The sequence below is a fragment of the Danio aesculapii genome, chromosome 25 (assembly GCF_903798145.1).
Source record: "Danio aesculapii chromosome 25, fDanAes4.1, whole genome shotgun sequence".
In the NCBI taxonomy this organism is placed as follows: domain Eukaryota; kingdom Metazoa; phylum Chordata; class Actinopteri; order Cypriniformes; family Danionidae; genus Danio; species Danio aesculapii.
In genome coordinates, this window is record NC_079459.1 from 34,121,224 (window position 1) to 34,148,703 (window position 27,480).

At 35.4% G+C, this 27,480-nt stretch overlaps 1 protein-coding gene across 1 annotated transcript in view; it reads right to left on the reverse strand.

Moving 5' to 3' along the window:
- The window catches only part of LOC130219153 (neogenin), a 241,186-nt gene that overhangs the window by 84,442 nt on the left and 129,264 nt on the right, over positions 1 to 27,480 (reverse strand). The window contains exons 4-5 of the mRNA XM_056451454.1: positions 27,061 to 27,211; positions 6,721 to 6,857 (exon numbers count right to left, since the gene is read on the reverse strand). Coding sequence (XP_056307429.1) covers positions 6,721 to 6,857; positions 27,061 to 27,211 — 288 coding nt within the window. The remainder of the gene's footprint in view (positions 1 to 6,720; positions 6,858 to 27,060; positions 27,212 to 27,480) is intronic.

A 27,480-nucleotide genomic window follows, 5' to 3' on the forward strand; every position in this document is an offset into this window, starting at 1 on the left:
CCCTGTCATTGTCCCGCGACCCCCACTTTGGGAACCACTGATCTACAGAACAAACCAAAGTTACAGTATACAATAACTTGCCTAATTACCCTAACCTGCCTAGTTAACCTAATTAACCTAGTTAAGCCTTTAAATGTCACTTTAAGCTGTATAGAAGTGTCTTGAATATCTAGTCTAATATTATGTGTCATCATGGCAAAGATTAAATAAATCAGTTATTAGAGATGAGTTATTAAAACTATTATGATTGAAATGTTGAAAAAAATCTTTTCTCCGTTATATAGAAATTGGGGGGAAAAATAAACAGGGGGGCTAATAATTCTGACTTCAACTATATATATATATATATATATATATATATATATATATATATATATATATATATATATATATATATATATATATATATATATATATATATATATATATATATATATACATACATACATACATACATACATACATACATACATACATACATACATACATACATACATACATACATACATACATACATACATACATACATACATACATACATACATACATACATACATACATACATACATACATATATATATATATATATATATATATATATGACTAAAGCAAGCTCCTGATTGGTTAAGAGTCACGTGAAATTAAAATAAAAAATTGCAGATGTTAGTTTCAGTGTGTTTTAGGAATATTTATACACTTGAGAGCTCCAAAACAGTGACAAAATTCACATTTTGAAGATATAAACCTGACAAACATCCCAAGCTTGCAGTTTGTCACTTACATTCAATCAACAATTTTTTTACCTAGTATACGAATATCTTGCATAATAGCTAGAAAAAAATTATGTACAGTCATCATGGCAAAGACAAAAGAAATTAGTTATTACAATTATGATTAGGGATGCTCCGATCAGGATTGTTGCAGCCGATAAAGAGTACTGATTCTGATGTTTCAAGCTTTGTAAGTATGATACTTAAGTGGAGCTTTCTTTTTACATGAGAATAAATTAGAGATGTTACATAAAATCCCTTAAACACATCTCTTATAATTTAAATAATTTGTGGACATGACATTCAGCTTTACAAAATACAATAGATAAAACAGATTAAAAAGCTGCTGATGTATAACCCGGGTGCGCATATACGTCTTTCTCTACTTGAACACTTATAATCGATTACATCTGTGATCAGTTCATGACCTCAGGCATATTAGCAAGTACTGATCGAGAATCAATTGATGCAGATCTCCTGCCGATTGATCGGAGCATCCCTAATTATATTTTAAAATGTACAAAATCTTCTCTCTGTTAAACAGCACATGATTAAAAAATAATTGAATTATCACTATAATCAAGTGTGTGTTTAATGCACAGCCAGAGACTGCTACAGTAGGTTGTTTATATGCTTCCACAGACGTTCAGGAAGCATAAAAATGTTCAAACACACACACACACACCTGCATGAGTGTTTATCAAAACATGCAACTTTACACACCTAAACGCCCTCCTCCCAATGTGTGTTTGAGTTACTGTCTGACATAAAGGGGTTTATTTTTACCCATCAGAACCCAAATCAGATTTCCTGACTTCCCATGAGAGACTCGACTTCCTGAGCTCGGTAACATAAGTGCGTCAGTACCTGTAAAAGAGGTGAAAGAAGCTAATGGAAAAAAAAAAATACAAACATCAGAATGTGTGTGTGTGTGTGTGTGTGTGTGTGTGGATGGCCCAAGAGCGTCTATTTCAGCTCAGATCAGCAGGAGGGAGTGAAAATAACAGCTCATATCTGAGGTGAAGAGATCATGAACACACACACACACACACACCCCACCGCTGCCTGCTTTATCTTACTCATGTTATACTGGATTTAAAGCATTGCTAGCATCCGTGTCCTGCACAAATAATAACCCTAATTACAAAACGCAATTACGATATGGCTCAAGTTCAAGAGTCAGATCAAAGGTAGTTTCAGCTTCAGACGGTTTGACCAGATCTAATGCAGACCGCGCATACAAAATACCTACTAGCTTTAATCTTAACAGCTGCGTTTCCATTCAAAGATGTGAATTAGATTTAAGTGCAAAACTGAAATATCACATAAAACATTTGTGAATAAAGCAGCGTTTCATCCAATGAGTCTAAGAGGAAAAAACCATCACTTTCCTATAAACTGGCACCAAATATCAGACAGAATAAATGTCATTGTGTCTTAAGTAAAGCCACTGCGGTATTTTTTCTTCTCTTATAAATGAGTTGTGCCTCAAAACAAAAATGAAACGCGATGCGGTGGCATTCGGAGGCATGAGACGCTCTTTGGGAGCGCAGACAGATGCTCAAGACAGTTCTGGAGGGAATAATACTAACATTATAATAATACTGAACCACTGTGATGACAGACTGATGGCTGAGGGGTTTTAGAAATGAGCAACGCAGATGTTCAGATGTTTGTGCTAGGCGATACAGCAAAACAAATGATCACAATATAATCTTTTATATCATTCAGTATCAATAATTATTGAATATCTTTATACAATCCATTTAGGAATATTAGGATTTTTAAACCACTTTATTTTAATATATTAACATTACTATGGAAAATAATAGTCAAAATCTAAACATCACATCTCTTTATCACCAAATAAACATGAGTGTTAAAGAGACTCTTACGCTTGATGAATAAAATCTTATAAAGTGTGTGCAATGGTAAAGTGTAAACGCTGAACAATCAAACTTTAAGGTAGATCGACATCTCGAATGTGTGAAGAAGAATGATTTAGTAAACCTCAAACTCTGTCAACAAAACTAATTATGAGAATCTCTGAGCTTTCAAGTAAAAGAACCAGCCATCATTATTCAAATACACACTGCAACATTATAAACTGTGAAGTTGGATGACTGTATTACCCCCTAAAAATCTTTCAGATGTGGGGGCTAGTGGCTGGGATGCACAAGAAAAGAAACCAAAAAGCCACTCTGGCGACATCCTTACATACTTTTATATTTACCGTCTCCTCACTGCTGCTAGCCACCACACTCATTTTCATGCGTGTTATTGTCCTGACCTGAAGTGTCGATGATGAAATCCAACCAGAGTGCGACCACATGTTGCATCTACACGCAAGTGAAAAGTGTGCAGCGCGTGGATTCCTTCACCATCTTCAACACACTTTGTGGGCCGTTTTCACTGAGTGGTACGGTACAGTTCGGTAAGCTTTTATGGCCGTTTCCACTATCAAAAGGTACCAAAACGCGAACCGTACAGTACCACTTTTTGGGCACCTTAGCAAAGGGTACCTAGCACGGCAAAAGGGTACAAAAAGGCGGAGCTAGACGCGCAGCTGAACGCTATTGGTTTACAGAGAAGAGTCACTAGTGCACACAAGCCAGGAGAATGAAAACAAAAGAACCACCATGTTTTAAATACACAGCCAAGACATTACACCGTAATAATAAATACATATAATGACGAGTCATGGTTGACCCAAGAGGAACAAAATCTGTTGTGTCCTTTTTTCGTTTTACGAGGCTGTCTAAAAGTGCGAGCGGTTTCACTTTCTCCAGGGAGCTCGCGATCGCTCGTGTGCGCGTCTATATTTGAAATAACAAACGTATTATTATGGATGTAAGGTAAAGTATGCCAAATGCATAGATGTGAAAGCAATCATCCGCACTTCAACGTCTGGAAATAGAAAATAGACATTCTGACCAGGAAGCCTCATTCATAAACCATGAGAAAACCATTATATGCAAATCAGCACACTCAATTCGCTGCTGTAATTATGTCAGAACAGAGGATTTCGGAAATTATTTTTTCGTGAGGCCCACTTTGCAATAATCTCCTTTGTGTTTTGTGAAGCACTCTTTGCATGAATCATAATTGTGCTGCTTGGCAATTATTGTGGCATTATTTACTCCCCTATATCACGCTTCAGAAATGTGGTTGGTCACGATTAATCAAAGAAATATTAAACGATGTCTATGAGTTTGAGTTTGAGCATGCATTGGCTAGGTTGAAATCATATCTAGAGCAAACAAAAATGATCATTGACTCCCACAAAAAAATAAAAGTGATGATCAGCCAAGAGATGCACATAAATAAATAAAACAAAACAACGCTTTGAAGTTCCTCCTCCACAGAGGAAAACGTTGTCTAGACATGTGTGCACTAAACAGTGTTGCTATTAATTACATATGGGCCTGTTTAGTCTGCTTGTGCTGAACTGAAGCCGGGTTGCATATTAAAAACATGAAACAAGACTTTTCAATGTTGTTAGAGCAGCCGACTGTGGTATTGGTTACCAAGCAACCAACAGTAAACAAGGCAAGCACAATGGAGACAGCTGATTGGTCATGCGGGTGTAATGTTTGCTAGGTCAGAGTTTATATGGGTTGCAGCTGGAAGGGTATCTGCTGTGTAAAACATATGCTGGATAAGTTGGCGGTTCATTCCGCTGTGGCGACACCTGATGTATAAAGGGACTAAGCTGTAGGAAAATGAATGAAGGAATATTCTAGAAAGAAGAGCAACCAATAGTAATCAAGGCAAGCATAATGGAGACAGCTGATTGGTCATGCGAGTGCAATGTTTGCTAGGTCAGAGTTTATTCAGCATATGTGTTTCCATTAACACTTTATTGTACCAAACTAAACACCTCAAATATGCGGATAAACTAATTTACAAATTAAGGGATTTAAATTAGAACTTCCATTTCCATTACTGGTTTCTCAAGCGATACTTTAAAGTCTGAATGTAATGTAATGTGTATTTACATAGCACATTTATCATGTATGGCCATACACCCAAAGCGCTTCACAATCATGAGGGAGGGGGTCTCTCCACACCACCACCAATGTGCAGCATCCACTTGGATGATGCAACAGCAGCCACGACAGTGATAGAGCCAAATCAGTGGATGGGGATGATTGAGAAGCCATGATCGGTAAGGGCCGATGGAGGAAATTTGGCCAGGACACCTAGGTTACACCCCTACTCATTATTAGAAGTGCCATGGGATTTTTAATGACCAAAGAGTGTTAGGTACTCGGTTTACCGCCTCATCCGAAAGACGGCGCTTACTGACAGTATAGTAATGAAAAATATATATTAAAATCGATTATTGTAACCATTTAGAAGAAAACTTCATGTTTGACTACAGATTTTAGACCTAGGGCGCTGCCATCTTGGAATGTCGCTGTGTCTGATGTCACGGGGTTGGTTCCGTTCCCTCAGCTGAACAGATACAGTGGAAGTAAAGGAGTGAACGCGGAGACTGTAAAACCTAATTAAACTCAATGCGTGAAGTTGTGGACGTGGAGCTGCAGCAAATACAAGCATCAGATGTGTGTCTAATATAAAAAAATATATATATATTCTATTTTTCCCTTTTGATTACTGAGCATTTGAAGCACTTTGATCCACTCTCTGTATTACGCTGCCTGACTGCCTGTCTGGGATTCAACAAGGTCTGGTGCTAACGGAACAGGGGCAGGTACTTTCACTTTTCACTACTACAGCCGCTCACCTCTTTTTGTGTTCAAACCAAACTCCCTTAAATCCCCTCATCAGGCAGCGCTGGAGCAGCGCGAGAGATATTAACAATAGAAAAATACACAACTTAAATGCTTGTATTTGTTGTATTCGCTGCAGCTCTGTAATGCACGTCCACAACATCATGCATTGGGTTAAAGTAGGCTGTCCAGCCTCTGTGTTCAGTCTGTTACTACCATGGTTGAAACCCAGACAGGCAGTCAGACAGTGTAATACATAGAGTGGATCAAAGCGCATCAAATGATCAGTAATTAAAAGTGAAAAATAGAATAAATAGATATATTTTTATATTAGACACACATCTGATGCTTGTATTTGCTGCAGCTCCACATCCACAACTTCACCCATTGGGTTAAATTGGGCTTTACAATCTCTGTGTTTAGTTTATTACTTCCACTGTATCTGTTCAGCTGAGGGAACGGAACCAACCCCGAGATGTTGGACACAGCGACATTCCAAGATGGCGGCGCCCTAGGTCTAAAATCTTTAGTAAAACATGAAGTTTTCTTCTAAATGGTTACAATAATCGAGTTTGTAGTATATATTTTCATTAAAGTGGAAATCAATTTAAAAAATAATGTAAACTTGACTGAGTGCTTCATTTCCCCTTTAATGAGGCATGAAGGAAAGCCAGCTAATGATAATTGAGATGACGTTTCTCAGCTGGTTTGAGACTTCATTAGCGATATGACAGGGGTTCTGCAGGTTTCACCAAGTCTAATTTAAGACTTAAGACCTTTTAAAGATTATGATGAAGCAAATTTCAGGGCTAAACACTGGATTTTTCGAAACTATTTTAATTGAGTTATTTCTTAACCACATATTTTAAATGGGTCAAAACAAGCAAAATCTAGCTAAAATATTTACATGTCAAACTAAATTTATACACAACAGTTTGTCTAAAATACATAAGGAACTTTAATCAAAGGTTATTGTGAGGAAGACAGTTACACCATATTGGTAAACAGAGTTAAATATTTCACTTTTGTTGATTGGTTGATTACCTGATTGGGTAACATTTACATAGACAGTGGAAAATTACGACATGTTAAGAATCATTTAAGACCTACAACACAAACATTCAGTAAATTTAAGACCTTTTAATTTAGATTTTGATATTGGAAGACATTTTAAGACCCTGCGGATACTCGGAGTATATTTTAATGAAACGTACCATGCACAGTGAGCTCGGCCTGGATCTCGCTGGTCATATTGCCGCTGTCAGCCTGGCAGACGTATATCCCAGCATCCTCTTCGGTCAGGTTGACGATCTGCAGGCTTCCTCCGCCAATCACAGAAAACCGCTCATGACTGGAAAAAACACAACAGATACAAGGAGATGTTGAGACGACTCTTCCTTTCAGGAAATTTTTGCATCATTTTTTTACAGGATCGCCAAGCATCGCCTGGCAGAGCAATGCAGGAATGGGATGGAATTAAAAACAGGATACAGTATGGATTTCATTTCCTGTGGCTTTTTCCTTTATGGCTTGATTGCACTGAAAGCAGCTTCCCTGGAGTGTTCACTTAAAAAACAAACTAGTGTTCCCCGTTCCTCCCAGTGATTCAGGCAGAACGAGCCTTAAGAGAGTTAATCTGAGAAACAGAAAGAAGAAATCAATAGGAGAGAGAAAAGAGGACTGAAGGAGAGTCCACAGGGTCCTCGGAACGCCCTGAACATCACTTTATCTTAAAAGCACTGCTATAGAGCAATGAAACCATCTCTAATTAGTGAGTTTGACTAGGGCTGGAGAGTAAAAGCAGCCAGGAATGATGTCTTCCCACTTCGACAGAACAAAATCCGCCTGCTCACTCGTCAAGAAGTTTCTTCCAGACAAATCCAGGTGTCAAACTTGAGCTCAAAGTTGGGTTTCATGTAAGAGTAAAGCTGATTTTGGTGTGGACTAGTGGTAAATTCTTATAGAAAGTGTGCCATGAATGCAAAATAATAATTAAAATAAGAAACTATTTTGTGTAAAAACTGCTTTAAACATGCATCAATGCATTTAGAATTATTACATGAACCATGTTTACAAATTCAGTCTGATTGTTAAAATAAAAATAATAAATTCTGTGTTATGCATTGTTATTAGCATATCTGAATGTGAGAGTAACAATTATATATAATAATTCTATTATTATTAATAATAATAATAATAATAATAAATGCATCAGAAACATCCACAGATTTTTATGTAGTCAAACTAATTTAATTTAAAAAAACGCAACAAATATTTGTTTGAGCCCGAATTACAAAAACCAAATTTAAAACAATTTTAGTCTTCGTTTTGCTTAAGTTCCACACTAGTTTGATCATGTATAAATATCATTATGATTATATTGTATAAACATCATTATAGGCCTACATCATGCTGACAATCAAAAACAAAATGACGAGTGCACCTGAAAAGACATGAATGACACTTCTCTTAAAGAGCTGCAGGTTAAGAAAACAGCACGGGCCTTGGTGCAGATGAAAAAAAATAAATAAAAGTGTATATATACAGTTGAAGTCCCCTTTGCCCTCTTTGCTTTTTTAAATATATCCCAAATGATGTTTAACAGAGCAAGGAAATTTTCACAGTATGTCTGATAATATTTTTTCTTCTGGAGAAAGTCTTATTTGTTTTATTTCTGCTACAATCAAAGCAGTTTTTATTTTTTTTTAAAAACATTTTAAGCTCAATATTATTAGCCCCTTTAAGAATTTTTCTTTTTAGTCTACAGAACAAACCACTGTTATACAATAACTTGCCTAATTACCCTAACCTGCCTAGTTAACCTAATTAACCTAGTTAAGCCTTTAAATGTCTCTTAAAGCTGTATAGAAGTGTCTTGAAGAATATCTAGTCTAATATTATTTACTGTCATCATGACAAAGAGAAAATAAATCAGTTATTAGAGATGAGTTATTAAAACTATTATGTTTAGAAATGTGTTGAACTAAATCTTCTCTGTTAAACAGAAATTGGGGAAAAAAAATAAACAGGGGGGCTAATAATTCGGGGGGCTAATAATTCTGACTTCAACTGTATATATATATATATGTATATATATAGCATATATATATATATATATATATATATATATATATATATATATATATATATAGCATATATATGTATATATATAGCATAACTGTATATATATAGCATTCACTGCTCTGAAAAACGAGGTCCCTGAATGGTAAACGCAGGGGATGACAAAAGTCTGAGACCGTGAACGCTACCAGGCGCCCTGAGAGACCTGATAATTAAACAAGAAATTAAAAAAGAAAGAGGAGTCTATAAAGTACAAAGAGCCTCATTAACTGTCTTTTAGTTGGACATTAAAACAGCAGACGAAAGGAAGGTAACAGAGCATGATGGGTAAAAACTTTAGATTAGCAAACACATTTTCCCTCAATAAACTTCTAATTACTGCTGACTGATAGCAAGTAAGGCCTTTGCTGCAGTGATTGTGTTTATGCATGAGGCAGGATTAAAACGATTGTTATTACTAATAAACAGGCAATATACAGATTTATAATTAATATTAAATACATCAAAATCAATCAGGCACTATTTTATCAAAGCCTAAAAACTTAAGAATTTTAATCAGGATTTCTGAATGGTTTTTTTAAATGGCACCTTTTACAAGATGTAAGATAAGCCTTTGCTGTCTCCAAAATGTGTCTGTAAGGTTTCAGCTCAAAATACCCATCAAATTATTTATTCTATAATGTAGAATCTGCTCATTTTGGTGTCTAATCACATTGTAGCTGTTTTTGTAGCCTGTGGCTTTAAATGCAAATAAGCTGCTTCTCCCCTCCCACCGCTCCCACATGCGTGTCTGCTTCAGATAAACAGCAGTCAGTGATAGAGACAGAAAAGGATGAAGCTGAAGGTCACTAGTCAAAAATACCAAGTAGGTTTATTTAATTTATTTGTGGTGGAGTTTATTCAAGCCTTTCTGAAATGATGCGTCTCACAAACAAATTAGCGTTTACTGACACCATGTGGCCGTGATGATTATATCGATTAACAATTACGTAGCTATTTTACTGTCTTTATTACAAACATGCTTTGTTTCAAAAACGTTTTAAACTTATAAAATTAATTATTGAGCTGCAGCTGAACACAGAAAGTTGGAACAGATTATTTAATCTCAGTTTCTAAAAATGTTCTGTGGACATGTGCACACATGTCATTATGGAGACATGGTACCTTCCAATCAATTCGGTGGGGCGGGGGAAAAGCGAATAAAAAAAAAAAGAGGAAATAAAAAAAAAAAGAGAGACTTGTTTGGCTTCTATCAATCCAATATGACTGTGGACACTACACCTACACGCAGTCTTGTCCAAACAGCTTACTAAAGTTGATTTTCATCATAGATGCCCTTTAAAGACTTGTTTAGATCTTTTTAAAAGCAAGTAAACAACTTCAAAAAGTAAAATAAGTATGTGTTTTTGTTTTATTTACAGTATTTAAAAATCAATATTTATTTACTTTAGCAGCAATATATCATGACACTGAAGTCTTGTTTGATGAAATGTTTTCAAAAGAATTGCAGGTTTAGGGGTAAAAATCCAACGTCAACTTAATAACGAACAAAAGCATAAACCAATGTATCTTGAGGTCTTAAACTGCTGTTTTTTTACGACTGGCAGAAATCCTGTTTCTGAATTTGCATGCAAATCTGGCTATGAACAAGGTCACGGTGAAGCTTTTGTTGCTTTACATAAAACCGCAGCACAAAAACAATCGTCTATTTTGCATGATAAACAACAGCATGTGAGTCTAAGAACACAACAAACAATGGTTTTCATGGGTAAAATATCCCTCTACATTATAAAATAACTCCCCTTATGAATACTTCATGTGGTACCAAGCGCCACGAACCAAAAAATACATATATAACTTTACGGCATCTGTGACCTAAAATCTTTACAAATTAAATCTACAAATTCAGATTTTTATATAGAAAAATGGCTTTTTAATCAAAATGTAAAAAGAACGCTTTAATTTGTTTGGAAATAATGTAATTTTACAGCTCTTCCAGAGGTAAACAGATGAGTTTCACCATTTTTTAAATCCAAAAGTTGATTAAGTCAGGCAGGAGCACTTTTAGCTTAGCTTATCTTAGCATAAATCACTGAATCGGATTAGACCATTAGCAATTTGCTAAAAAATGACCAGACTTTGGATAATTTTGTTATTTAAAGTTAGACTCTTGATTCTAGCTACGTCGTTTACTAAGACTGAGAAAATAAAAAGTCTTGCTCTTTAGCCAATTGTCAAGCACTGTGTAATATCATTGCGCTTCTGGCAACCTTCATGCACGCGCAGTAGCTGGAGCAAACTAAAAATGACACGTTTTAAGCATAAATTAGGGCTTAAGTAAGAACAGTAGCGCCCCATTCACACAGGGCGTCGTGCAAACTGAATTGTGTGTCCGTTGGTGCTGCTTCAGCGGCATTGCTTGCTACAGAAGTTGGGAATTTCTCAACTTTTCAAGCACCAACGCAAATATCAACCAATCAGATTGCTTTATGCAAATACCCCAGCTCAAACAGTAACTGATTGCGGACTAATTTTACTGGCTGACACTGCTTTAACTTTAAGTGTTGACGCTGAAGCTCCATGTGAATCGAGCGTAATGGGGCATGTCAATTCAGATTTGAGTTGTTGAAAATAAATTAATTGTAATTTAATTGAGTTCAGCAAGCAGTTGGAGATTTCAGGATTCCTCATTCATTGAGATTGAGACTATAGCTCCTAGCCACATCAGTCTAGAAAAGAACAACTTTTAAAAGTAGTTTATATATTATTTATTTATTATTTTCTGTCACTATTATGTATTATTTTTATTATTATGCCTCTTCATTTACCAGGCAAAAAAACCCCATTGAGATCAAGATCTCATTGACAAGGGTGACCTGACCAAGAGGTCTGCAGCACACGACTTATGCAAAATAATAATAAATAATAAATAATATAAAATACAGTTTGGTTATTCAGCCATACCATGGCACACAATGGACTGCTGTTGTTTGTTATAAAAGACTTACAGTCTAAGTACACAATGTAACAACAGAAGTGTCAAGCTTTAAATAGGAGAATTATCAAAAAATCTTGAGCGAGATGCTAATGGTCTAATCCGAATCAATGATCTATGCTAAGCTAAGCTACAAGTGTTTCCGCCAGATCTGAAGATCAGCTAAATGGATCCAACGATGCTAAAACTCAACTCTTTACCTCTAGGAGAGCTGTAAAATGAGCCTGTTTCCACAAAAAAGTGGAGCGTTGCCATAAACATCTGGCTAAACATCAGAGGAACTCTGCTTCGCCAGAATTTATTATCCTCTGTTTCCCAGAATTCCTCAACTCAAGACCAGTTGTTTGCAAGCTGATTAAAGCAGGGTTTCTGCAGGTTTCACCAAGTCAATTTTAAGTCTTTACGACATTTTTAAGACCATGAGGAATGAAATTTTAGACTTTTATAGGGCTTAACACCAAGGATTTTTTAAATGACTCAGCATAATTTTTTTTACTCGCCCCATAAAAAACTAATTGTAATTAATTATTTCTTAGTCACACATTTTAAATGAATGTATCAAAACAAAGTTGTATATAGGGCTGCGCAATTAATCAAATTCAGTTTCGATTTTGGCTTCTTACGATTATGAAAGAAGATAAACAATTATTGCATCATATACCGCCTCGTTTACAGTAGTTCACGTTTATTGCTCTGCAAAGCTCAGTTTCACGTGAAAATGACTGAAAGCGTGTACTGTAATGTACCTTTTGTAGCACGGGATGTGCATCATTCATGTTTTTAAAAGCACGACAGAGATCTCATGCTGTTGTGTGTGTGCGCTCAGCCTCAGAGACGAGCAGAGCACACACATTTAAAGTCATCTTAATGCGAGCGCTTTAATGGTCAAATACATGCACATGTGTCAGAGCGCGGTGTTTAGTGATTATTCATATTAACCCTCATTATGTGTAAAGACACGAGTTGAGAATCAAAAGACATGTGAAAGTGAAACCATAAATCAGAGCTGTACTGCTCTTAAAGTGACAGCGCACAATATTCCTGCTGCTGACTGTTTTTATCATTAATCAAACAACAGAAGCAGAAAATCCCTCACTGCTCTTGACTGAAGGACTTTTCTAGCTATAATTAAAGTTTTGTTTCTTACAGTGAAGATGTTTAAAGCTCAGTTTGTTTCATATTTTTATTCTACTGTATTTATTTCCCTTTTCTTATTCACAGGGAGGAAAATAACTGTATATATACAGCTGAAGTCAGAATTATTAGCCCTCCTGAATTAATAGCGACCCTTTTCCCCCAATTTCTGTTTAATGCAAAGATTTCTTCATCACATTTCTAAACATAATAGTTTTAATAACTCATTTCTAATAACTGATTTCTTTTCTCTTTGCTATGATGCCAGTAAATAATATTAGACTAGATATTTTTCAAGATACTAGTATTCAGATTAAAGTGTGATTCAAAGGCTTAATTAGGGTAATTAGGCAAGTCATTTCATAACAGTGGTTTCTTCAGCAGACCATCAAAAACTATTGTTTAAGGGGGCTAATAATATTGAACTTACAATAGGTATCAAAATATTTAAACCTGCTTTTATTCTAGCCAAAATAAAACAAATAAGCCTTTCTCCAGAAGAAACAATATTATAGGAGATACTGTGAAAAATTCCTCTGTTAAACATCATTTGGGAAATATTTATTAAAAAGCTAAATTCACACGAGGGCGAATAATTCTGACTTCAACTGTAAATCGTTTTGAATAATCGTGATTACAATTATGACTAAAATAATGGTGATTATGATTCGTCCCATAATCGAGCAGCTCTAGTTGTTTACATACATTTGTTTTTCAATTTAACCTTAAAAAAGCTTAAGAAACTAAATGTATGCATAAACTGTTTTAACATTAGTTATAAATGGAGATTGGCTAAAAGTTTTGTATTGTTGGTAATTGGATGTGTTGGATCGATTGGGTAGCCTTACATAAACGAAGGAAAATTAAGACCCGTTTAAAATGATTTAAGACAAACAAGACAATATTTCAGTGAATTTAAGACTCAAAATTTTGTTTTTGAAATGTAATACATTAGGACTTTAAGACCATGCGGACACCACATAAAAACAGACTGAATTTTCTATTAATGTTTAAAGAAAATGCATCCAAACACATTCAGGGTGTAAACACAAGCGAGAGACTCATTCATTCATTTTCTTTTCCTTTATTAATCTGAGATCGCCACAGCAGAATGAATCGCCAACTAATCCAGCACGTTTTTACACAGCGGATGCCCTTCCAGCCGCAACCCATCTCTGGGAAACACCCATACACACTCATTCACACACATACACTACGGACAATTTAGCCTACCCAATTCACCTGTACCACATGTCTTTGGACTGTGAGGGAAACCGGAGCACCCGTGGAAACCCATGCAAATGCAGGGAGAACATGCAAACTCCACACAGAAATGCCAACTGACCCAGCCGAGGCTCGAACCAGCGACCTTCTTGCTGTAAGGCGACAGGACTACCTACTGCGCCACTGCGTCACCACAAGCGAGAGATATTGACTGGAAATATGATATTATTATTGGAAATAAACATAAGAAATCACAGCATTGCGCAGAGAGGAAGTGTTTTGTAGATCATTTAGGCTCCTTCATGCAGTGCAGCTTGTTTTTGCTGAATGTGCATTAGTGTGGGACGCCTGACTGGATTTACAACACACTTATATTACACTTTTCCTCCAGTCTGATGTCTGCGGTAAGAAGAGGTCGAGGATTTATCATCAACACCCATCCATCTTACAGCATCCCATCCTGAATACACAAAACCCATGCATTTCTGCCTGATTTCTCAACAACAGCAGCTGTTATCAGGACTCTTAAACATCCCCAGAATTCCTGCTGTTCTTCTGTAAAGCACTACACAGCATTCCTGCTCTAATCCTGGACAAACGTGAGATAAGACGCACAGAGATCTGAATCTTTCTGTTCAGATCCAGACACTGTGTGAATGATAAACGCACAGAGGAACTGGCCTGAGATCAGTGTTTATGTGACCTGGAGGCTTTAAATGAGTGTTTATGCAGGGCCGGTAATGAATGAGCGCCTGAGCTGATAAGGAGGTTTTCACACACTGTGATTTGTTTATTCAGTCTGACAATCCTCAGATTAGGCTGAGATCAACATGCCGGAGACGCAAACAATGGAGGAGGAGGAGGAGGAGGAGAATGTGACTTACTCAACACTGAAGATGAGGAGCTCTCAGGCCTTTATTATTGGTGGCTTTCTATTTTTGAAGATTAGTTTGTGCATCAGTATTTACACTTGTTTACTGATCATTTTCAAGCAATTTGATTATTTTTAAAACGAGGAATATGTTTTGCTTCAAACAACAGCTAATAAAAACTTTGATGTGGATGAAAAAATTTAAATAATATAAAAATATGAATATTATAATTCATTCATTCATTTTCCTGTGGCTTAGCCTCTTTATTAATCAGGGGTCGCCACAGCGGAATGAACCGCCAACTATTCCAGCATATGTTTTACACAGCGGATGCCCTTCCAGCTGCAACCCAGTACTGGGAAACATCCATACACACTCAATCACACACACTTATTCACCTTATTCTCCGAGTACAAGTGAGCGCAGACATTTGAATCTTTTAGGCACAAGACTTCTGGTCTCATTCACTTGCATTGATTTTTAGAGGTTAAAAACAGCTTGTTTTGCTGCTTGATGTTGCAAACTGATCTTTTCTTCTTATATTATTCTACTTTGTCTGTGTAGTCGCGCAAACACTTGTTTGTAGAGCAAGCAGTTTGACCCTTTTCTGCCGATTATTATTCCTAGTCATTTTTCTCATAGGAAACTCAATGGGAAGTTCTAAATCAATCACAAATAACGAGCGCACTTCCGCATTGAAGAATAAGGTCAATACACTACTGCCAATTTAGTTCATCAATTCCCCTATAGCGCATGTGTTTGGACTGTGGGGGAAACCGGAGCACCCAGAGGAAACCCACGGCAACACGGGTAGAACATGCTAACTCCACACAGAAATGCCAACTGACCCAGCCAAGACTCGAACCAGCAACCTTCTTGCTGTGAGGTGACAGCGCTAGCCATTGAACCACTATGTTGCCTAATATTACAATATATAATGATAATAAATCATATAATATTACACTATTTGTCTTTTTCTCCACAAATAAACACAGATTTCATCCACTCTAAAAAAAAAAAATTTTTACTTGTTCAAACTACCTTATTAAAATGAGCTGGAACAACACAGTTCTTGAGATTTCATTGGGACAACTTAATTTTTTATGTTCAATCCACATAAATTAGTTAAAAGTGTTAAGTTAACTTAATCAATTTGTGTTGGCACGACATGAATTAATTGTGTGGACCCCTGCATTTTTTACAGTGTACATGATTTATATGACATAAAAATAATAACTTAGCATGTTCAAAATCACAATCTCAAAACAGTCACTTAATTTATTTTTAATAAATATATTATTATTATTATTATTATTATTATTATTATATGAGTATATGCAAAGATTAGCTTATAGTAACCTTGATATGGGCTTGATATGGGCTTATGGGCCATGGGATTAAGTTTTTTATATATTATATATAAAGAAATCAAATAATATAATTGACTGACATATAATATTTAAAACATTACACACAGATATGCAATTTAAGAATTAAAAAATGATGTTTGAACTTTAGATGACTGAACACGCAAATTAAAAAGTAAATATATTTATATAGTAACCTTGATATGGTTACATTTAAAATAATAAATAAAAGTTTCTTTACAAAAACAATACGATTTATATTTTATACCATATATGTGAAAATAAAGTAATACAATGATTGAAATATAATTTATTACACATAGACATGCCATTAAAGATTTGTTCGATTTTTTTGTGTTGAAATAAATAAATACTAAAAATAAAATAATAATAGTCTTTAGAAAGTTACATAAACAAAAAAATTAAATAATGTGAAATGACTGAAATATAATGTTTATAACATTACACACAGATATGCAATTAAATATTATGTTAACTTTAGATGACTGAAACGGAAAATTAAAAAGTAAAATTAAAACAAACTTAATGTCTTAAGAATTTACAGTAGCCTCGATATGGGTACACTTCACATCTATTTCTAAAAGGTTTCTCTATGTTCTATAAATATATGCATACATAAAAATAATGTGTGTGTGTGTGCGTGCATGTGTGTGTAAAGCGGGAAAATCAAGTATTGAACCTGTCACCTTTTGTCTCAGAAGACATATTTCTAAAAGTGCCATTGACTTGAAATTTTTATAACATACAGTATATGCAAAGAAAACAAATCTAAATAGTTTACAAATGAAGTTCTGTGTAATGAAATGACGCAGGGAAAAAGTATTGAACACATGAAGAAAGAGAGGTGTAGCTCGGCAGTGAACGCCCAGACAGCAGCTGAAATCTCTCAGTAGTTCTTCAACCCTTCCTCAGTGTAAAGGAATATCAGCTGCTTCAGTCCAACATCAACATTAGTAGGAGGATGAAGATGAAACCATTTCAGCAAGACAATGATCCAAAACACAGCCAAGGAAACTCTCAAATACATTCAGAGAAAGAAAATCAAGCTGTAGAATGGCCCAGCCAATCACCTGACCCGAATCCAATAGAAAATCGGAATTAAGCTCAGATTTGATAGACGAGACTCACAGAACCATCAAGATTTTAACACTCTGTTGAAGTCTGTGAGAAACTCACACCTGAGCAATGCATAAGGCTTCATTCTCCATATGAGAGGCGTCTTTAAGCTGGACCAAACAAGCCTTTATATAAAGATTTGCTAAATGTTTCAGTGGAAATAAAAAATAAATTGCTTGTTAACTCTACATGACTGAAACAGCAAATGAAAAGTCAAAATGAAGCTAAAATTCCTCAATCCCACAGGTCTGGGAGCAGATTTACAGCTGAACCTCTGCTTTATATTCACTCATCCTCCAGCAGATCTTCAGCTTCTCCTCAAACTCTGAAGGAAAGCTGCGGATTACGCCGACACACTGACGGCCTCCATCCAGCCCCCTGAAAGATGGGCATTGTGGGTAATATGACATTATTAGAAGGAATCCAGCATCAGGAATACATTAGAGCGCCTGAAGAGCATGAGAGAAGCAATTATGCTGTAAATGGAGTCTGTCAGCAATCATCAGTCCTGCACAGACAACCAACAACAAGAGCAATTAGACATTTATCCGCTTTCGGATGACAACAAGCCTCATCGGAGGAAGAGTTGGAGCGGGCGGTTAGCGTCTTAAACAGGTCATGATTAGTCTGCGCAGAGCTCTGATACAATCCATTCAATCTCTATGGACGGAGTCGTTTCGAATTAGGATGCATTACAAGAGACGGAGCTGAATCTCCAGCAAATGCTCTGAGACTGTGGGGGGACGATGGCTCTGGTCCAAACACTAATCAGCCGCTGACGTACGCTGCATTTTAACACACACAACATACCTACAGACATGAATTCATGATGAACAAAACACTGAAAGCACTCAGTTGACTTTGTCAAAATGGTAAATAATCTTATATTACTTTGCTATTAGTATTACTATTGTTATTAGGACAAATCAGAGATACATTTCATAATGTAATTAAGATATGTACAAATTGTAAACAATTATATATACATACATAGCAAAATCCTGAATCTGCATGTAGGACAATTTGCATACTTATTTTTGAAAACAACAAATAGTGTATACACTACCTGACAGAGGTCTTGTGGCTTATCCCAGTTTTATGAACAGCAAATAATATCTTGACTTCTAGTTGATCATTTGGTATCAGAAGTGGCTTATATGAAAGGTAAAGGCCTCTAGATTACACTTATTTGAGCACAATAAAATATGATCAGGCCTTGATTATTAATGATTTGATTAGGACAGTAAGGTCTGACTCTGCTTAGACTAAAGTCTGCTCACTGAACCTTCAATAATGTCCAGTATAGAATATGTGCTCATGCTGCAGTGGAAACAGAATGAATATTGTGTCTGACTCCATCATGAGCTTGGAGGACTGCATCCATACATCTCTGACATGACTCAAATCACTCATTAATAAAGTCATCTGGAATGGTGAAGAAAGCCTTCTTGCAGGACTCCCAGAGTTCATCAAGATTCTTTGTGTTCATCTTCAACGCCTCCTCCATCTTACCCCAGACATGCTCAATAATGTTCATGTCTGGTGACTGGGCTGGCCAATCCTGGAGCACCTTGACCTTCTTTGCTTTCAGGAGCTTTGATGTGGAGGCTGAAGTATGAGGAGGAGCTCTATCCTGCTGGAGAGTTCGCCCTCTCCTGTGGTTTGTAATGTAATGGGCAGCACAAATGTCTTGATACCTCAGGCTGTTGATGTTGTTATACACTCTGCAGATCTCTCGCACACCCCATACTGAATGTAACCCCAAACCATGATTTTTCCTTCACCAAACTTGACTGATTCCTGTGAGAATCTTGGCTCCATGCGGGTTTCGGCAAGTATTCTGCAGTATGTGTGATGATTGGGATGCAGTTCAACAGATGATTCTTCAGAAAAATCAACCTTCTGACACTTTCCCAAATGATCAACTAGAAGTCAAGTTATTATTTGTTGCTCTCACAACTGAGATCCACGACAAGACTTTTGTCAGGTAGTGGATATTTAAAGTATATATAAAGTCTCTCACTGTGGCCCATTTCACCTGCTGGCCTGACATTTTCTCTCCTCTCTTTTCCTCTCAGCTGTATGCATTCCCGTGGCTGTACCTGTGCATTGTCGCGGGACACGACCAGATTTCATGCGGCGCGGGAATAAATTTCAGAATAAAGCGCGGCAGCGGTCAGTAAGCGGTCAGTAGCGGTCAGTGGGCGGTCTCACAATATGGCGTGTGTGTGTTTGCATGTGCGTGCGTGCGTGTGTGTGTATCTATGTTTGTTTGGTGCTGTCTATGTTTGTGTATGTGTGTGAATGAGAGACAGTGTGGTGCTGTGTGTCCATGTGTGTGTGTGTGTTTATACAGACAGCTTGTTAGCCACCCCCCAGAATACAACACTGTGTATGGAAAGCATCGTCAATGCACCGTGATGCACTGAAATATCGAATTAAACCAAATCGATGGCATGATAATGGTAACAGAACCGAACTGTGAGACCAGTGTAGGTTCACACCTCTAAAATAGTACCATTTTTAATATTAATAAAACCAATAATTATTTTTAAGGAGAAAACGACAACAGATCCTCAAAAGCTCCAGCTGTATTGTAGATCTGTTGCAGTTCTGCAGCTTATGTAAGAAGTAAACACCAGTGTTTGATCAGACCTAAGTAAAGTCACTACACTATTGTTGCTTCACACCTCCAGATTTACATTTTACATCTCCCTCTCTGGATTTCTCTCCTCAAAGCTTTTTCCCTCCACAACTCCCAAACTGCGTTCCAAAATAAGACGTATAAAAGGCAGAACAACATCATTAATTTTGCATGGGATCTGCAACGCAGCAGGGATCTGCAGCTTTATCCACAATATTATTAGGACAGCAACAGTCAGAAAGAGGCCATCGTTTAGCTCGCATGCTAACATCGGCTAACATCCAACACCTACAACAGCACATCTACATTCTGACACTGACTGAAAAACTCTGCAGTGTTTATAGCCAATAATAACTCATTTAGACCCAATCCCAATTCTACTTCTTAGCCCTCAGCCTTGAGTTTTTTACAGTGTCTGATATAACTTTAATGTTGTTTTTGGTGTGTTTACATAGATGAATATGGCCACGGTTTAAACACACAGTACAGTTATGAGCTTATTGCCACATTATATCGTTACCTTCAGTGATTTCCTGAAGATGAATACAAAAAACAACGCCACTGGAATAACTACAGTACAGCAGTCGCCGTAGATGATCTCATAAGAAGTAAGAGATCCTGATGACATATGATGACATGTGCAGGTGTTGTAGTGCTGTCTTATTTCTTACAGGTAAAATTAAGCCCTTCCCCTTCACATTCGGTTTCAGAGGAAGGGGAAACATTAGGGATAAAAAAACTGAATTTACATTATAAATCTTTAAATAAATACATTAACTAAATAAATGTTGCATTTGTAAAAGAAAAATACAACATTCGAATGTAATCGTTAAAGCAGTAATAATAGCAATAATAATAATAATAATTATTATTATTAGTAGTAGCAGTAGTAGTAGTTTTACTATTATTAATAATAAGAAACATAATTTTAACTAAATAAATATTGTATTTATAAGAAGAAATATTAAACTTTCTTTTGGAAAAGCATTGGAACTGTAAAAGTGTACAGTCGCTTAATTTAATTAAATTTGGATATAAAAAATGTAAAATTGTGCTTCTTGTTTTAATTAATCAGTTTAGCTTTCTCATTAGTAAATATATATATATATATTTCTCAAAATTCAAAAATAAAGTAAAACAAATAAACAAATGTGTTCATTAAATATGAAGGCCTATTATTTTTAGACAGTAGAATGTAATCGTTAAAGCAATAAAACATATCTATAATAACAAAATAATAATAATAACGTTTGTAAAAAGAAAAATATTACCTTTTCTTTTGGAAAAGCATTGGAAAGGTAATAGAATATAAATCATAAAATCTAAAATTATGTAAATATTTAAATTATTCTATATTATGTAAATATTTTAATATTTAAATTATATAATTGCAAAAGTTGTACAGTTGTCCAATTTACTTATTTAAATAAAAAAATTGTGTTTCATGTTTTCAATTAATCAATACGTTTTTAATAAAAATATTTCAAAGTTCAGAAATAATAAAATAATAAAAATAAAAAAAAATGTTCATTGAATATGAAGGCCTATAACTAACTAAGCAAAATGTAAACTTTAAAGCAGTAAATAAATAAATAAATAAATAAATAAATAAATAAATAAATAAATAGTATATATATATAAATAGTATATATATATATATATATATATATATATATAAATAGTATATATATATATATATATATATATATATATATATATATATATATATATATATATATATAAATATTTAATATTTTTTATAAAATATTTTAATTATAAAGTATAATATAATTATATATTATTATATAAAAAATTATATAATTGTAAATGTTGTACAGTTGTCTAATCTAATTATTAAAATTTGAATATAACAATGTAAGATTTGTGTTTTATGTTTAATCAGTTAAGCTTCCTTATTAGTAAAATTATATATTTTGTCAAAGTAAAAAAATAATAAAATAAAACAAATAAATGTGTTTCTAATAATATATAATAATATATTAATAATATATAATATATATATAATATATATATAATATATAATATATATATATATATATATATATATATATATATATATATATATATATATATAATAATATTATTAATAAATACATTTTTAAAATAAATAAATAAATAAATAAATAAATAAATAAATAAATAAATAAATAAATAAATATTACATTTGTAAAAAGAAAATAAATATTCCATTTTCTTTTGGAAAAGCATTGGAAAGATAATAGATTATTATAATGATAAATATTTGATATTATATTATAATGAAAAAATATTTCTTCAGAGTTCAAAACTTCTAGAATAAAACAAATAAATAAATGTGTTAACTGAATATGAATACAAACTACACAGAATTAAGTGAAACAAGATTTTACAATGTTTTTTTTTTTAAACTCTCGACCTGAAGTGATTAAAAACCTGTAACAGTTCCGCTAAAATCTCCCAAAGATAATCCTACTGTGGGGAAATAAAACACCAGAGGCTTCAGAAATGAATTCCGACAAAGTGCCAATAAAAAGCGTGTAATCGCGTTTGCACGTCCACAATGCAAACATCACCAAAGCCGACGGTGAAATCACATCAGGGTAAATTTACCAGCGCAGAGGGTGTAATAATGAATGACAGAGCGCTGCGCCGCTGACAGCACATTTACATGCGGGACAATTCAGTCCGTTCTCCATTATTCATGTCAACAGCCAACACTCATCTGGAAAACTGAGGACACCGGCTATACAGCACACTCCGACACACAGACATGCTCACTGTACAGGGTTTCTGCAGCTTCTATGAGGGTAAAAATGACAATATACTTACTACTTACTCGCCCTCAAGTGATTACAAGTGGGTATAAATGAGTTTCTATTTTTAATGATCAACATAAAAGAATAATTTTAAGAAACTGTCACCACTAGGGAAGAAAGAAACACCATGGAAATCAATGGTTAGAGGTTTTCAGCTTTCTTCAAAATACAGTAGGTGACAGTTCAATATGACCATTACTGCCGCATGTGATGCCGCTGCGGGACTAAGGGATTAAGAACATGTTTTGAGGTGTAACAGCAGTTTGAGACTATGCCGACAGGGGGCATAAAGGGATGGGATGTGACCGAACAGAAATATACAGTAGCTGTAAATACTCTGTTACTTGTAAATGAAGATGAAATAACGAAACAAATCATTATAATTCCTTCATTAATCATTAAAAACTTAAGCTTTATTACATTGTAAACTTAAGTGCAATGAGGATTGATTTTAGAAAATCAAACTAAAGAAAGATGATAACTAAAATGATAGTATAAACTAATAAATAAAGCAGTGTTTTAGTCCAACTATAGAGAGATGTACAGTGTTTGTTATTTTAAAGTGATAGGACTAAAACAGCCAACTCGTGTTCAACAGAAGAAAGGAACTCAAACCTGTTCGCAACAATCACGAGTAAACGACAACTACTTTTCATTTTTGGGTGAACTTTCCCTTTAAGACTTTTGAGAATTGTTTTAAAGAGAAATTTATTTCATGAACAGAATCTAACAACATGTTGACAACTATGTATAATGTCTAGGCAGCATATGAAGAGATTCATTTCAAAGTTAAAAATACAACATAGAACTGATCTAACACATTCATTGTGCATAAAGTACGTTCAAATCCAACTCACGTTTATTTCTACAGTACTTTTCACATAAATTGTTTCAAAGCAGTTTTACAGACGGTGCACATTATTGCATTACAATCAATTAGTTACCATAACTTAATTAGTTACTTTAATTAACTAGTAACTAATAGCTTTTAACAGTTATTATATACAAACATAGGTCACCTGTAGTTATATAGTATATAGTGTGGTATCACCTATATAGTCTAAACAACAATATATAGGCTAAACTGAACTGAACTACACTGTTCCTATTTACTGTGACCTTTTATGTGAAGCTGCTTTGACACAATCTACATTGTAAAAGTGTTATACAAATAAAGCTGAATTGAACTGAATCTATGTGTAGATGTTTAATGGAGTGTATTTTTGTATATTAGGTGTATCCGTTGTCCTTAAAGTCTTTGATGGCTGGCATCATCATTTCAATGGTTTTTAATTAACATTAGTCTCTGGACAGTTTCCTACACTGCCAGTAGATGGCGACACTAAAACATGCAGTGCATTAGTAACTGAAAGTGATCATTTTATATTGATTGTGTCTCCCAGACACAGCCCATATAGTAGGACTATACATTAGCATTTCACTATATGCACAGTGCATACCACAGACATCCGAAAATAGAGAAATCTGTAATTATAAGGAACAAGTGAATTAAGATTTTTTTTTAATGTCATTGAGTATTTTGTAGGGGGTTTTCCACCTTTAATTAGACAGGACAGTAGAGAGTATTGACAGAAAAGTCTCAAAGGACCTCAAAGTGGATTGGGAACTCAGGTCGCCATCAGCACTGTAGTACAACATGTCAACACATTAACCAAAATTGGAAATTGACAACAAATGATTTAAGATTATTAAAGACTTTTTTAGGACCTGCGGAAGCCTACTACAAGTGGATCATAACAACAACCCAGGCTCAGTGGAAATACGTGTCTCAGCCTCATTTTTGGACAAAATAAAGTAAGTTGCTAAGGTTATGTTTTGTTGCACGATTCAGATGACAAATCCACCAGAGGGCGCAGTCATTATTTTTGTGAATCTGAAATATGTAACGTAGGGCACGATTTGTTATATACGTCATTTACACATTCTCTTTACCCGCCTTGTCGTACAGATTAGCTCGCGAACCACTGAGCTCCCTAAACAGAGCAAATCACGCTAGTAGCCAACTAAATTCAACGAATTTGACTTACGACTCATCGAAGTTACAAAGTAACAAATTTTTGCAGGTGGATCAAAATGATCAAACAAATGCTAAGCAAAACAAACGTAGCTTTCAAGGCAAAACATGGTTCTAAAGGACGACGAGCCGCCAAATATGTTACGGCCCAAAACTCAAAACTGGCTCGAATAACAACAACCAAAGTTTGAGCCGAACATATGAAAGACACAGACGACTGAATTAATAAACTGACGTTCCGTCAATACTCTTTAATTCACATAAATAATAAACAAAAAAAAAATCAAGTAGACAGGTAGGGCAGCTAAGGAAACAGGTCTCTGACTATACTGTTTTTAAATGGACAGATCTTACCTACAACTCCCGTAAAAGGAATAAAAAACAGGTGAGTCTTCAGGGCCACTGCTTACCTTCACTAAACTAAATAAATACCAAAACGTGACTATGAAAAATAATCCACTACCTGCTATGAAAACAAAGTATTAAAATAAACAAACTAGTAAACAAAAGGTTAACAATAACAAAATTTTAAGGAGAGCGGCATGTAGATGGATCGCCTGGCATGCGGAACACCGCCAGCCAGACCGCCTGAGCGCAAGCCACCACCGAACTGCGGGAGAGCAAGAGAGAGAGAGAGAGACTGAACCGCCATTGCTGTCAGCCTTATATACTGGGAATCCCCCATGACGTCACGTGCGTCATCCAATCCTAGACAAGCCGGTTAGGAAGCTCCTCCTATAACTCAAGCGCAACAAGCACAAACCCGCAACAAATAAATAAATGAATTAAATAAAACACAGACCCACGTAACACCAACCAATAGGAGTTATCATAAGCAAGCGTAAAGGGAAAACGCATCGCAGCCACAGTTTTACCATGATTTTACATTGTTTAGTGGAACTGAACTTCAACCAGAGCACTCTGCGTCACAAGTACAGTAATAAACCTACACGAAAACGGTCCAGAAAAGTCGTCCATATGGAGATAAATATTTAAAGCAAACGTATTCGAATTCCAATCATAGATACGATTATGTTTAATGGTATTTATTTGATTTTGTGCAAAGATCAGCAATAAAATATCCCTTTATTCACGATAATATGCAGAATATCAGATATTTAAATATCATTAATGTGAAAAAGAACAATAGTTGTTGTCCTCATACTGCCCCCTAGTGTTCATTTTAGGTAAAACAGCAGTCAAATGTACGTTTTTGACCTTATTTTGTCTATGGGAGAAACTAGGAATAATAAACGGCAGAAAACGGTCAGACTTGCTCCACAAACAAGTGTGTTCATGGCATAAAAAGCAGATAAGATCATCAGAAAATATCAGTTTGCAACACAACAAGCTGCTTTTAACCTCTAAAAATCAATAGAAGTGAATGAGAGCGAAAGTCTCCTGCTAAAAGATTCCAATGGCTGCGTCCGCTCGCACATGAAGAATAAGGTCAATCATATGTTTCTGCAGTTTCACACTTATTTCCAACGAGCCTGTGCTGCATAATGACCATGCAGAGCACATGCTAAATCACTCAATGGCCACGTGGAAAAGCCGAGCGCTTCTGTAACATCCGTTTACACAGGCGCCAGTAATTACCTCCGCAAGATAATAAGGATATTTTACGCTGAGGAATTTAGTCAGACGCTGAATAGTCGATTAGGAGCGACTGAATTGACTCTTTTTGTGTGCTCTGCGACGCTGAGCTGGAGCGAGTGTGCTTTAGTATGCCAAAGCACACGAGGAAAGGAGAGCGCTGGCAGTGTGTGGGTGAACGAGGATGTATGTGAGAGACGACAGAGCTCTGAGACTCTACCTGTGTGCAGATCTTACACTCAGGCCTTTCTGCTGCTTGTGAGTCTACAGATTTAGGCATGGGATGATAACCAGTTTCAAGGTTTAGCACGGTTAAAACGGCTAAAACGTTCTGGTTGTTGTTGTTTTTGTGTGTTGTCAATGACTTGCACCAACATCAGAGCATGCTATAGACATGAACAGTGCAGTGGCTTAGTTATATCCACAGAAAAGAAAGATAACCAATGAAGTTGACATGTTTACTGTTCTAAAATATTGTAAAAGTTCCTTAAAATTAAATATATTGTGTTCAATGGGAAGAAAAGTTGCTGTTTTTAAGCTAGACATTTAAAAAGAGCTTATTTTAGAGCAGTAATCACAATATAAAGGTCATGATACTGTCAGAATCTTATACCGGCCCATGCCTAGTACAGATGAAGTTCTGATTCACTTACGCTTCCTCAATCGGCTGGTCATTAAACGTCCAGCGAATCGCAGGTATTGGGTGTCCCTTCATCACGCATGGCAACAACACACTCTCCCCGACAACCTTCGCAACGGCAACCGGGCCCTGGAGGGTCTCCAGCTTTTCCTCAGCACCTGAATCTGCAAGAACACACACAGATCAATATGACTGTGCAAATACACTCAAACAAAATGATTAAGCGTAAAACTATTGTGATTTTTAACAGTAAAAAGATTTTAAAATGCTACAGTAAAAATCTGTAAGTTTCCTTAATAAACAGATACACTGATTACCCATGAATCGACTACATAACATTAAAAATTGAAGTGTTTTTGGATGCCATTACTGTGATTCATTCAGTGGTGGACGAAGTACACAAATTAGGCCCCTGATAAAATATTACCCCAAT